The sequence below is a fragment of the Ranitomeya variabilis genome, chromosome 4, assembly GCF_051348905.1.
Source record: "Ranitomeya variabilis isolate aRanVar5 chromosome 4, aRanVar5.hap1, whole genome shotgun sequence".
In the NCBI taxonomy this organism is placed as follows: domain Eukaryota; kingdom Metazoa; phylum Chordata; class Amphibia; order Anura; family Dendrobatidae; genus Ranitomeya; species Ranitomeya variabilis.
In genome coordinates this window covers 311,211,683-311,226,852 of record NC_135235.1, presented here as the reverse complement: position 1 = coordinate 311,226,852, position 15,170 = coordinate 311,211,683, and the positions used below count along the sequence as shown (strand labels likewise).

At 40.4% G+C, this 15,170-nt stretch overlaps 1 protein-coding gene across 2 annotated transcripts in view; it reads left to right on the top strand.

Annotated features, from left to right (window-relative positions):
* The window catches only part of ARHGEF16 (Rho guanine nucleotide exchange factor 16), an 88,762-nt gene that overhangs the window by 33,710 nt on the left and 39,882 nt on the right, over positions 1-15,170 (top strand). For both annotated transcript variants that reach the window (XM_077250418.1, XM_077250419.1), the window contains exons 2-4: positions 299-849; positions 5,910-5,964; positions 14,362-14,531. In XM_077250418.1, the coding sequence (XP_077106533.1) occupies positions 313-849; positions 5,910-5,964; positions 14,362-14,531 (762 nt within the window). In that variant the 5' untranslated portion in view covers positions 299-312. The remainder of the gene's footprint in view (positions 1-298; positions 850-5,909; positions 5,965-14,361; positions 14,532-15,170) is intronic.

Below are 15,170 nucleotides of genomic sequence, written 5' to 3'. Positions count from 1 at the left end.
TGGCTCTATCAGTCATGGAGGTGACGTTGGGACACTCTCCAGATGCCCCTCCCGTTATCTTCCTTGTTGGCATTTTATTATCAGTTTAGTCTATAGCTGTAGCTGTTCACTCTACAAGATTTATTGCTCTCGAGTCTAAAGTGTCACTGTAATTTCAGGTATATTGTCACTTTGTGTAAAACATTCTTGCAGAAATAGTTTTTTTTTTTTTTTTCGTCATGTTTGACCTGTGTGTCCAGTATAGGGATCGTGCTTCAGTTAATAGGATATACTAATATAGATTGGTTCTGTTTTGTAGGTACAACTTTTGCAATGTCTCACCGGTACTCTGATCCATCAGTGGGGGAGAAGTCTATTCTCGTGTTGGACCTAAAGGCCAACACCACCTTCAATTCTTCTATGCAAAAAAAGACCATAAATGCGATGGATAACGCCTCGTATGTACCGGATCAGGGTCCTTCCCCAGTGGAGGCGCGTAGGATTGTACTCAGCACAGAGAGTGCAGCTGCACAAAAGCTGGGAACTCAACAAATGATCCCAAAAGGTTTGGCTATTGCCTCAAAAACCAAAGTTCCCAGACATCACAGCTTTGCCGCAACAACTTTCAGCAAAGAACTTGCCCGCAATGACCCTAAAAGAATTTCTGCTCCTGACATCTCTTTAGACTCCCCTGAGGATGATTCTGATGGTGGGGGAACATTGAAAAGAAATCTGCGAAATATGTCTTACCGGGCGGCTATGAAAGGGTTTAAGGATGATGATTCTGAGCCTCGAAAACCAATCTCCACCTTAAAGCCTGTTTCAGAAGATCCAAATGCTCCACCTCCGAAGAGCCCTGCAAGATCTAAGGTGGGTATTACATATTCATGTGCATGTCTTGTATTCAATGGGGCTATCAATGGATAGAAAGATTAACCAACATCCATATTCCCTATCCCTCATCTAAAAAAAATACTCAAGCCATTGGCCCAACCAGAAAATTAAAGTTGTTTTACTGTTCCAGAAAAGCACTGTCTCCAGGCTACAGTTTGTAAAAAAAAAAAAAAAAAAAAGACAAACCTTGTTTTACTTACTTTCCCCAGGTCCAGCACTGAGTCTCCATCAAAGCTCCCCATTGTCTTTTGACCTGACATCAGCACTGAAGTCAATAAAACGCTGCCACCAATTATTAAGACCAGCAGCTACGAGTCTGGCCTGTGCTGTCAACTCAGGCATAGCCGCAGAGCTCACTGACTCCAGCGCTGCAAACAATAACAGATACTGGGAGCAACAGAGACTTCGTGTTGGACCTGGGATGGGTAAGTAAAGCGCAGTTTGGTAAAAGAAAATAAATTAAAATAAAATGCAAACTGAAGCCAGTAGACAGGGCTTTTTAAACACTGGAAAACCTTTTAAAATCACTTCTCTCCATGCTATACATAATACTCCTGAGACTAATATTGATAATATATTGATGGTTATGCCTTGAGCAAAAAAAAATGAAAATGCCCCTCCCTTAGACACTGACGCACTACTGTAAATGTAGTCGCTGTCCCTCTTTCTGGTTTATTTCATTACAACTGCAGGTATTGCACTACAGAGCCATCAATTCTACATGTGACAGGTGATCTTGAATTTAAGGACCAAAGTTACAGATGAGTGAAGGGTCTTACTGGATTGGTGACTTTTTGCTGCGGGCAACTCCTGCTCCATAGCAAAATTGTGAGCAGCACATTGGCTCAGTGGTTAGCACTTTGCAGCGGCTGGGGTCCTGGTTTCAAATTCCACCAAGGACAACATCTGCAAGGAGTTTGTATTTTCTCCCCGTGTTTGTGTGGGGGTTCCCCGGTTTCCTCTAACACTCCAAAGACATCCTGATCCCATTCATTTCAATGGAGATGTGGCTGCATATGTGCAAATATCTCACCATCACAGCCGAAGCCAGATCTTATCCAATGTGTCTGTAAATGAGGACGATCGCATTGCAATGAAGAATTGTGCAATGATTTCACGTTTTGTGATCCATGGACTCCAGTCCACACAGTAAAAGCTTCTCCTCTAATTCTGGCTCTTCAGCCAAATCCTATGAGAAATATTTAGATTCTGTAAAGTGCCTGGAGGTTGAGAAGCAAAAACTTGTAAAACCAGAGAGATTACTGCGGCAATTAATCACCTGCACTTCTGAGTCCTGAGTCTTATATACACAGGAGATGCTATAGTCCGTACTGTGGTGCTACAGAGGCTCCCTGTGTGCCGCCATACAGCGCTTCAGTACAGTATGGAGATATTCTTGTCTTAGGACTTGTATATACAGCTGTGTGCATGATGTATTATAGTAGTGAGACGCTGTACTGTGTACTTCCATATACTGTCCTAGAAACCTTGTATCAAGTGTCTTGCTATACATGGCAATGGACCCCATGGTTCCGCTGAACATGGCTTGGATCACCAAGAACCACACAATGGTCACTACAGCAGAACAAACAGAACTGTGTACTGCGGCTAAAGTAAAAAAGGAAGTTCTGCATCAGCTATTTTTATATTCTAGGCTGGTCAGCCTAGAATAACCTATCTTTATAAGGTTAATTGCAGGCGAGCGCTTCACTTTGCTGGCTTGTGATGCAAATAGTGCTCATGCCTGGCACGTTGTGCAGCTCGGTGTGCTGGTGTAGTGCTGCCTACTATTTACACCCCCCTACTCCCACACGTAGAGCTGAGGTTTGTGCACACAATCGGCCATGTGCACAAGCGCATAGACTAACATTGGTCCCTGTGCAGTCCCCTGCACTCACTGACAACCTATGGACCAGAAAAAATAATTCATACCCTTAAGGTATGTGCACATATTCATTATTTGCAGCAGGAAAATCTGTTGCCAGTACTGATGTGTTGACAGCAAAAACGCAGCATAACATACATGTGTTTTTTTCTCATTCATTGATATGGGTGAAATCTGAAGGGAAAATACAGAGAGAATTGACAATCTACAGATTTGAATCAGCTGCTAATATGCGAGGAAAAAATAAGCAACATGTGCATGAGACTTCAGATATCTCTTGCAATTTGCTGGTACTAGAAAATCCTTCAGGTTTTGTGACAAATCTGCAGAAAAGCGCAGTGTGTGCAAAGGCCATGTGCTGCACAAAAGCTCATCATAGTCGGCAGCATATTTTCTTGTGCAAACAGGACCTGTGCTGTCGAGAACAATGGCAGCCTATGGACACTGAATCTATTACTCATTGTTCAGTGCATATCTGGAGCGGGTTCGGATGGTATGAAAATTGGCAAATATTTCAAAATTGGCAGTAATTTTATGATGCAAAATTGAAAACTGCAAACGCCTATAAGTAACAAAGGTGTCAGATCTCCAGTTATTAGCACCCAGGTCCCAGCTTTTTTTTCAAAAGATAAGCCAGCACAATATTCTTCTATGGCTGATACCGAGAAAGGGGGTTGGCTGGACTAGTGAAATTAGCGGCCAACTTGCTTTACAAATACAATGGAAGAGTTTCCAAAGCAGGAAATTTTCATGTGTCCAACACAAGGTGGTAATGGAGTTCCCTGGATCCCACTACCATTGCTGATAGTGGAAAATTAGGTACTTCGGTATCTGTGTACAGACCTTGGTGTATGGATTCCTGACCTGAATTTACTGTCTTTATAGGCATGTGTATACAAATATGTACATGGACCATGTTTCACGGACATCTAAGCAAGGCTGCGCAGTCGGAGTCCATTTTGGTGGAGTCAGTATAAAACGGATAGACTCCAAATTTAACAAATTCAAAATATATAATAAATTGGGTACAGTAGTGCACTGCAGGATGTGTTGTAATTTTTTTCATAATAATTTGGGAAAGTTATGAAATGCCCTATAAATTTCTGTTCTGTTCCTGATCTAAGGATCTGGGCTTTTAGTTGAGCTGAATCTGTGCTGCACTTGATGTACAGTGCCTTGCGAAAGTTTTCGGCTCCCTGGAACTTTTCAACCTTTTCCCACATATCATGCTTCAAACATAAAGATACCAAATGTAAATTTTTGGGGAAGAATCAGCAACAAGTGGAACATAATTGTGAAGTTAAACAAAATTTATTGGTTATTTTAAATTTTTGTGGAAAATCAAAAACTGAAAAGTGGGGCGTGCAATATTATTCGGCCCCTTTAACTTAATACTTTGTTGTTCCACCTTTTGCTGCGATTACAGCTGCAAGTCGCTTGGAGTATGTCGCTATCAGTTTTGTACATCCAGAGACTGAAATTCTTGCCCATTCTTCCTTGACAAACAGCTCGAGCTCAGTGAGGTTTGATGGAGATCGTTTGTGAACAGCAGTTTTTGGCTCTTTCCACAGATTCTCGATTGGATTGAGGTCTGGACTTTGACTTGGCCATTCTAACACCTGGATACGTTTATTTGTGAACCATTCCATTGTAGATTTTGATTTATGTTTGGGATCATTGTCTTGTTGGAAGACAAATCTCCGTCCCAGTCTCAGGTCTTTTGCAGACTCCATCAAGTTTTCTTCAAGAATGGTCCTGTATTTGGCTCCATCCATCTTCCCACCAATTTTAACCATCTTCCCTATCCCTGCTGAAAAAAAGCAGGCCCAATCCATGATGCTGCCGCCACAATGTTTAACAGTGGGGATGATGTGTTCAGGGTGATGAGCTGTGTTGCCTTTACCCCAAACATATCGTTTGGCATTGTTGCCAAAAAGTTCATCTGACCAGAGCACCTTCTTCCACATGTTTGGTGTGTCTGCCAGGTGGCTCCTTGCAAACTTTAAAGAACACTTTTTATGGATATCTTTGAGAAATAGCTTTCTTCTTGCCACTCTTCCATAAAGGCCAGATTTGTGCAGTGTACGACTGATTGTTGTCCTATGGACAGACTGTCCCACCTCAGCTGTAGATCTCTGCAGTTCATCCAGAGTGATCATGGGCCTCTTGGCTGCATCTCTGATCAGTCTTCTCCTTGTTTGAGATGAAAGTTTAGAGGGACGGCCGGGTCTTGGTAGATTTGCAGTGGTATGATACTCCTTCCATTTCAATATGGTCGCTTGCACAGTGCTCCTTGGGATGTTTAAAGTTTTTAAATCATTTTGTATCCAAATCCAGCTTTAAACTTCTCCACAACAGTATCACGGACCTGCCTGTTGTGTTCCTTGGTCTTCATGATGCTCTCTGTGGTTCAAACAGAACCCTGAGACTATCACAGAGCAGGTGCATTTATACGGAGACTTGATTACACACAGGTGGATTATATTTATCATCATTAGGCATTTAGGACAACATTGGATCATTCAGAGATCCACAATGAACTTCTGGAGTGCGTTTGCTGCACTGAAAGTAAAGGGGCCGAATAATATTGCACGCCCCACCTTTCAGTTTTTTAATTTCCCAAAAAATTTAAAAGGGTCTAAAAGGAAAAAATGTATTTTGCTTATGGCAACCAATCACAGCTCAGCTTTCATGTTGGAAAGAGCTTTGCTAAAAAGTAAAAAGAATGCCTTGTTGTGATATATATATATATATCTTTGGAATAGAAGTCACATGACCCAGAAGAGGACCGGAGCAATGCTAGAAGCCAGGAATATGGCTATCGATAATTATATCGCTGCATTTACTCAATATTACTTATATACTTTTGGCCAAATATAGAGGAAAAATATATTTCATGGGAGTGCTAATTTAAATATTAAACTGCATCTGCCTGGAGCCACCACTAGGGGAAGCAAATTGCATGAAACTACATTTCCATACATGCAGGGGGGGTGACACTTTTAAAACGGCTGGAGAGTCAAAATTATACACGTACCTCTCTACATCCCTACCAGTTAGGCTGCACCCGGGTGACAGCACCAAATCATTCAAATCTCTATCTTTGCTATGAAGAAATAAATCACTGACCTATCTGCATTTTATTTTACAGAAAACATTTACCAAAAAGAAATTTCAGAGAAACACGGCCGGCTCCTTTAAAGACGGTGAGTGGAAAATTAATTCTGTATAGTAATTAAGCCAAAATCTAATAAATTTAGTAAATTAAATTTTTAGTACAGCAGAAGATTGATATACGAGACGTGATGAGTGCGATACGTGGAAACACAATTAAGTTATATGGGTGTCTGCATAAATAATGCGGCAAGTCATTAACACTGTTGAATATTTCATATGAGTGCTTGAATATATGATAAACGTAAAGATAATTATGGAGATTTGTGTTTATGTCAGTGATGATTTATGAGACTGTATATCCAAGAGCTACTACAATACTTCCCCTATGTACAAGAATATAACTACAGTGGGGGTGATAAGTATTTGATCCCTTGCTGATTTTGTAAGTTTGCCCACTGACAAAGACCTGAACAGTCTGTAATTTTAACGGTAGGTTAATTTTAACATTGAGAGAGAGACCATCAAAATTAAAATCCAGAAAATCTCATTGTATAAATGTATTTGCATTTTGCAGTGAGAAATAAGTATTTGATCCCCTAATAACCATTAAGGGTTCTGGCTCCTACAGACCAGTTAGATGCTCCTAATCCACTCGTTACCTGCATTAAAAACAGCCGTCTTACATAGTCACCTTTATAAATGACTCCTGTCCACAGACTCAATTAATGAGTCAGACTGTAACCTCTACTACATGGGCAAGATCAAAGAGTTTTCTAAGGATGTCAGGGATAAAATCATAGACCTGCACAAAGGTGGAATAGGCTACAAAACCATAAATAAGATGCTGGGTGAGAAGGAGGCAACTGTTGGTGCAATAGTAAGAAAATGGAAGAAATACAAAATGACTGTCAATCGACATCGATCTGGTGCACCATGCAAAATTTCACCTCGTGGGGTATCCTTGATCATGAGGAAGGTGAGAGATCAGCCTAAAACTACACGGGGGAACTTGTTAATGATCTCAAGGCAGCTGGGACCACAGTCACCAAAAAAAACATTGGTAACACATGATGTCGTAAAGATTTAAAATCCTGCAATGCCCGCTAGGTCCCCCTGCTCAAGAAGGTACATGTGCAGGCCCATCTGAAGTTTGCCAATGAGCACCTGGATGAATTCTGTGAGCGATTGGGAGAAGCTGCTGTGGTCAGATGAGACAAAAATTGAGGTATTTGGCTTTAACTCTACTCGCCGCGTTTGGAGGAAGAGAAATGCTGCCAATTACCCAAAGAACATCGTCCCCACTGCCAAGCATGGAGGTGGAAATATTATGTTTTGGGGTTTCTCTGCCAAGGGCACAGGACTACTTCACCACATCAATGGGAGAATGGATGGAGCCATGTACCGTAAAATCCTGAGTGACAACCTCCTTCCCTCCACCAGGACATTAAAAATGGGTCGTGGCTGGGTCTTCCAGCAAGACAATGACCCAAAACATACAGCCAAGGCAACAAAGGAGTGGCTCAAAAAGAAGCACATTAAGGTCATGGAGTAGCCTAGCCAGTCTCCAGACCTTAATCCCATAGAAAACTTATGGAGGGAGTTGAAGCTCCGAGATGTCAAACGACAGCCTCAAAATCTTAATGGTTTAGAGATGATCTGCAAAGAGGAGTGGACCAAAATTCCTCCTGACATGTGCGCAAACCTCATCATCAACTACAAAAAACATCTGATTGCTGTGCTATACAATGTGATTTTCTGGATTTTATTTTTGATATTCTTTCTCTCAATGTTAAAATAAACCTACCCATAAATTATAGACTGTTCATGTCTTTGTCAGTGGGCAAACTTACAAACCCAGCAAGGGAACAAATAATTTCTCCCACTGTAACTGCTATAATACTGCTCCTATATACAAGAATATATCTACTATAATACTGCCCCCTATGTACAAGAATATAACTACTATAATACTGCTCCTATATGTACAAGACTATAACTACTATAATGCTGGAAAAGCAGAAGTCCAGCGTGGGTGATGTCCATAAAAAATACCTTTTATTCCATTTTTGTTAAAAGCACATAAATCCAAAGTCCATCTTCATATGCATAGACACAAAAACGGGTGATTCATACCAGTGACAGTCACAGGCTTAAAGTGCATTAAAATCAAACGCGTTTCAACGGTCGTGCCGCCTTACTCATTGTGATAAAAATAAAATGAAAGAGGGCTGCCATATAAAAATCACCCATAAAATAAAATCACCCATAAGAGCTCTGCTGCCTCCAAACACTTCATCCATAAACACAATGGGGACGTCAGCTCACTGGAGGTCCGCGGGATTGAAAGGGTTAAAGGTCCATTTCGAGGGGGAGATATAAAAAGAAAAATAACCAACAGAGAGATATGGTGGATGTATCAACTTAAGTCCAGAGCCCCCCTAGGCATGAATATCCGGCAGGATCTTATGAATTATTATGAATGATAAGTTATAATTCTTGTATATATGATTTTTTATTTTTTTTTCTCCTGCCTTAAGCATAGTATTTGTACATGCAAATTTCAGACTAAACTCACTAATTACCTGTAGGTGTTGCCCTGTTTCTGTTGTCTGCAAGATCAGGGGGTGTAACCTAATGGGCCTAGTCCTATATGGCAGCCCTCTTTCATTTTATTTTTATCACAATGAGTAAGGCGGCACGACCGTTGAAACGCGTTTGATTTTAATGCACTTTAAGCCTGTGACTGTCACTGGTATGAATCACCCGTTTTTGTGTCTATGCATATGAAGATGGACTTTGGATTTATGTGCTTTTAACAAAAATGGAATAAAAGGTATTTTTTATGGACATCACCCACGCTGGACTTCTGCTTTTCCTTCATACTACTTGCAGCACTGCATGATCCGTGCGCTGGGACTGAGAGGAGGTGAGCTGATCTTCGTTGCTTTTTCTTTACTATAATGCTGCCCCTATGTACAAGAATATAACTACTATAATACTGCCTCTATGTATAAGAATATAACTACTATAATACTGCTCCTATATACAAGAATATAACTACTATAATACTGCCCCTATGTACAAGAATATAACTACTATAATACTGCTCCTATGTACAAGAATATAACTACTATAATACTGCTCCTATGTACAAGAATATAACTACTATAATACTGCTCCTATGTACAAGAAGATAACTACTATAATACTGCTCCTATGTACAAGAAGATAACTACTATAATACTGCTCCTATGTACAAGAATATAACTACTATAATACTGCCCCTATGTACAAGAATATAACTACTATAATACTGCTCCTATATACAAGAATATAACTACTATAATACTGCCCCTATGTACAAGAATATAACTACTATAATACTGCTCCTATGTACAAGAATATAACTACTATAATACTGCTCCTATGTACAAGAATATAACTACTATAATACTGCTCCTATGTACAAGAAGATAACTACTATAATACTGCTCCTATGTACAAGAATATAACTACTATAATACTGCCCCTATGTACAAGAATATAACTACTATAATACTGCTCCTATATACAAGAATATAACTACTATAATACTGCCCCTATGTACAAGAATATAACTACTATAATACTGCTCCTATGTACAAGAATATAACTACTATAATACTGCTCCTATGTACAAGAATATAACTACTATAATACTGCCCCTATGTACAAGAATATAACTACTATAATACTGCTCCTATATACAAGAATATAACTACTATAATACTGCCCCTATGTACAAGAATATAACTACTATAATACTGCTCCTATGTACAAGAATATAACTACTATAATACTGCTCCTATGTACAAGAATATAACTACTATAATACTGCTCCTATGTACAAGAAGATAACTACTATAATACTGCTCCTATGTACAAGAATATAACTACTATAATACTGCCCCTATGTACAAGAATATAACTACTATAATACTGCTCCTATATACAAGAATATAACTACTATAATACTGCCCCTATGTACAAGAATATAACTACTATAATACTGCTCCTATGTACAAGAATATAACTACTATAATACTGCTCCTATGTACAAGAATATAACTACTATAATACTGCTCCTATGTACAAGAAGATAACTACTATAATACTGCTCCTATGTACAAGAAGATAACTACTATAATACTGCTCCTATGTACAAGAATATAACTACTATAATACTGCCCCTATGTACAAGAATATAACTACTATAATACTGCTCCTATATACAAGAATATAACTACTATAATACTGCCCCTATGTACAAGAATATAACTACTATAATACTGCTCCTATGTACAAGAATATAACTACTATAATACTGCTCCTATGTACAAGAATATAACTACTATAATACTGCTCCTATGTACAAGAATATAACTACTATAATACTGCCGCTATGTACAAGAATATAACTACTATAATACTGCTCCTATGTATAAGAATATAACCACTATAATACTGCTCCTATGTACAAGAATATAACTACTATAATACTGCTCATATATACAAGAATATAACTACTATAATACTGCCCCTATATACATGAATATAACTACTATAATACTGCCTACTTTACTACACCCCTCTTGAGTGACTGCTGTGATGTGTATGACTGGCGGTTTCTGTCTTTGCTGCGCTGGGGATTATTATATATCCATATAATTGTCTTGTTTCCATTATCATGTAGTAACTTGTAGTATTACATTGGCGCCAAACATGTTTCTACATGAGAGGAGAGGAAACGACTGGGGTCAGGTAGCGCTAAATATCTTGTGTTTCCACCACATTCCTTTGTAGAACTAAATATCTGTTCCAACCGTCCCTGCTGTGTACAGTGACAGCCCTGTATCTGGAGGAGCGATGTGCGTCTCGTACCCCCTAGATGTCCACAATCCAGGCTTTCCCTTTATGAGGCCCCATATCTTACAGCTCCACATGTGACGTTCTTTTTAGAAAAACAATCTTACAACCCTTTGTTTTATTTTGATCTCTTCTATTACAGTTCCATGCTCTATAGCACCCTCTGTCTGGGAAGAATAGCACTGTACATCCTGAGCCTCCTGTTTCATGATTAGAATTCTATAGCTACAGTGAGCGCTTACACACATGATTCTGCATATAGAAATGCAGAATTATGTGCTATTTATGGTCCGTACACCTAACCATTTGAAGGATGATCTTATATTTTCATGGCGAATTTACCCCGTCCCCTACAGTAGTGCAGTACTTTGTCATTCCGTTAAGCATGGAAGAAGAAAATTGTTACAGAGCAGCCTCCCCCCCCCAAAATGGTTCACACTCAGGAATGTTTGCTGGAGCTGATTCCTGCCAACTGTTGTATTTCACAGCAAGTTATTAACAGGAAAATTAATATTTGTGTTATTTTATTACAGTTTGAATTGGGAAATGTTTATAATACTATCTTTTACTTAAATACAAATATATTTTAATATCTGTATCTGCCAAACCTCCATTTATTTTTTTTCCAGATAACGAGCTCCAAATGCAGTGACCTGGAGTTGAAATGTAAAATATTGGCTTCCTTGATCAACCACTAGGAGGAGCTCTCTGCATACTGATCTGTCTTCAGTGCATACACTGTATACGTGTTAAGCTCCCCCTACTGGTGACTGCAGGACTTACTAATGAACAATTTCCTAGACGTGGTGTTTGCCATGAAACCTTTTGTGGGAGACGCAGAATACCAGCACTAGTAATGTGATTTACTGAGTAGAAGGGATTTTCTTGGGTGCTCGATGCACCAGATGTACTCCTAGTCCTGATGATGGTAATGGTAGAATCTAGTGTTAGAACCTAGTGAGTGTGGAGTTTGTGGTACTCTTCTGCCATTCAGATGCCCATATTGAAGGCCCGGCTGTTAACTGGCTTCCTATACTGTTTCTGCTTGTATGGATGCCCTCATAGGGCCATATAAATCGGAGTGAGAGCAGAGTGCAGTACACAGACTGACCGGCAGCTCTCCCTACCCAAGCGTCACAGCTTTCTATGCAGCTGTCATGCTTGGGTCGGATGAGCTGCCGACCAGTTCGAGCATTGCGTTTCGATCTCTGTCCAGTTTATATGGCCGTCTAAGTGCCACCTAGCTGTAAAACTAGAGGAGGCACTTTGCTCCATCTGGTTCACAAGTTCCCATTTTTAGGTGGGCATGCTATTTTTGCTCCCCTATACAATACATATCCTGCTAAAGCTGTACGTAGCACAAAGTGACTGGCTCCTTCACTTTAGTGAACAGCTTTGTTGGGGGTTCCACCCAAATCCAGTTTTTCAGGTTTTTAGATGGAAACCCCCATGGAGCTATGGACATGTGTCCTGAACGTGATGTGAACCCGGCACAGATTGACACAACTAGCCGTGGGATTAGGAATCCCAAGTTGCCTGTGTTTCTCTTACGTTTTTACCATCCACCCAGTTCAGAGCCATTCATGACTCATATTGTCGCGTGCTTGGCTGACAACCCTGCAGAACAGGTTTTACCACTTGCAGTGTAATTGTATCTTGTAGCGCTCAGATCAGGTGTTTATTGGGATACTTTCCATTTGCTTTTGGTCACAATATTTTACAGTAACTAATAAGGAAGGAAAGGATACATGGGTGTAAGTGGGAACTTTCCCTAAAGGGTTATTCCTATATTACAATGTATAGCTTTATGATTGGCATTGCCTGACCACTGGTACACCGTAAGATCCTGAGTATCAATGGGCTGCAGTAATGTTTGACAGCTTTCCCCTTCCCCTTTCGCTATGCAAAATTAATTAGAAGGGGCCCCTTCATTTCCTTGACTGGTTCCTGAGGTCGGACCCGCAATCATAAATTGATGGCATGTTATAGTGTCAGTTTGTAAGATGGGAAGAGTTAATTTAGGGGTTTTTATCAACTAGAAAGTCTCATAAATGGGGAGCGCTGGAGCTCACGTCTAGAACGAACAGGTGCCGACCTTATTTTCAATGGACTAGGGTTATGGACAGCTATAGGTGGTATCGTGATTAATGTGCCTACTGACATCTGACTGGCAGACCAGAGGTCACTTATTGGGATGTTAGGTGTTGTTTATTTAGGCCGGGGTCACACTTGCGAGTTCAAGGCGAGAAACTCGCGCATCAATACCCAGGACTCGGGACCGGAGTTTGTTGCTACATGTATTTCTATGTAGCTGCTCGTTCCGGTCTGGAGTGCCGGCGGCAGTGCCAGGACTTGATGCGAGAGACTCGCGTGAGTTTCTCGCATTGAACTCGCAAGTGTGACCCCGGCCTTAGGCAGAATAACTCCATTTTCAGTGTACCCCATAATCACCAGTAGCTCCATGCCAGCACAATACTGTGTCCAACCTTGCCCTGGCGTTCTGGGTGTATACCAGAGACATGTCTTGGCACCATTTCACTACTGTATGCTCATTAAAACTCTAATAAAATGGAATATTGCTGTGACTGCTCCCAAGGTGGTTTTTACAGACAGTCCCAACTTGATGTCACCTAAGGCAGATGTCCAAATGCCGTCATAAACTGGTGTTTAAAGTTGCTTATCGCAACTTAAACTGATCATCTTCCTTTCCAACACTGGCATCACTGGCACATAACCAGATACCCAGTGACATGTACACTGTGACATTGCATGATATAGCTAACTTGCAACAAGAGTATGGTCACCAGTAGAGGCATGGCACGCTAATAGGGTACAATATATGCTCCCCTGGGGTGAGGAAAACTGATCCCATTTTTACCAATACCAGATGGACCGATTCCCTCACCTGAACCAGCTTTAATCATAAGATCAAAGAGAAAACAGCTTGGTGCTAATCTTTTTTTGCTTCTTCATCGTTCCAGTCCACCTTTGAACTGGGATCATGTGAGGCTATCAGTGCTATGTGTGCATGTCCTACAAAAAGGTCTGGATCAGATTGCTTATCTCGAGGCTGACCTGACCAGGAAAGAACAGGAAGGCTTGTTAGATGTGACACCAAGTTTATATCTCCATTGAAATGGATGAGGTTCAATTCCACACGAACTGTCCCCAGGTGTGTCATATTTTCGTTTTTTGGCTAAAACTTGTACATCCCCTTAATGTGTTGCTGAGAAACTTTGTTGGAATCTTTTAAAGTTTGAGCACCGATTCATTTGTATGGTGGTGTCAATCTCACGAGTCTGAGATGTTAAATTCAACACTCTGCTACAATTTTGCTTCGGCAACTGAAAAACATGAGCATCTACGGGGGAGAAGGTCAGATGTAATCATGGAACAGAGCACAGCAGAGGAGAACGTGGTGCTGGGCGTTCTCAGGAGACTTTCTTTTTCTGGGTCATCTTGGGACCGTGTGACTGTTCAATTCCTGTCATCTTTCAACAGGACCATAGAAGAGAACTGTGAAAATATCAAAGAGTTTACTGAGGGTCTCTCCATATTGCTCAACCGTCTTTTCTCTCCAGACCCCAGGTTGTACCAGGATTACAGAGAACGGGGACTGATTTCCAACAATCAGGAGTCAGATGATGACCTGCTGGATGATAACTCCATCCAGGCTGAACCCCAACCTGACGACAGCATCGTAGTTAAGAATTATCGACCTGCTCAGCTTATCTGGAGCCAACTTCCGGAGGTAAGAATGATCTCCTGTATAGAGGGTGTTAATGCTACTGCAAAAAATCTGAATTGCCATCATCTAATGTTGGTGTCTTTGGCTGCCAGGGGGAGTGGGTGGTGTTAATACAAATAAGAGGCCTCTTCTTGTTGACTACTATTAAATGCTTCTATTAATATATGTCATCCAGCCTTGCATAAAGAAGTCCTCCTCCAATCATCATTTTTATCCTCTTAATATATTGCACTCATCCTATTATATGTCACTGTGAACTTACAATTGCTCATTTTTCCCTTTTACGATCGTTTGTTACCAAAAAGTAGGTTACTTGCCACCTAAAAACCATACGACGAATGATTGATTTGATCAAAATTGTCTACTTAGTACAACTTTGGTCTAATGTGTATGGAGGCCTCTAGATTGCTTTTCAAGTGTTTACTCAATCCCCATATCTAAAGGGCTCTCCAACGAAAAATATTCCTAGGGCATTGGTCGTATATACATTGCTGATATGCATATAGACTTCAATTTTGTACACTGGTGGACAGAGACAGAAAAGGGCCCCTATGCAGAAACAATATATGGTGCACTTTGAGGTCCAATAGCTCATCATAATAGACTATTCCACCTGCATTGAAGGTGGTAGTGGCCCCCTTA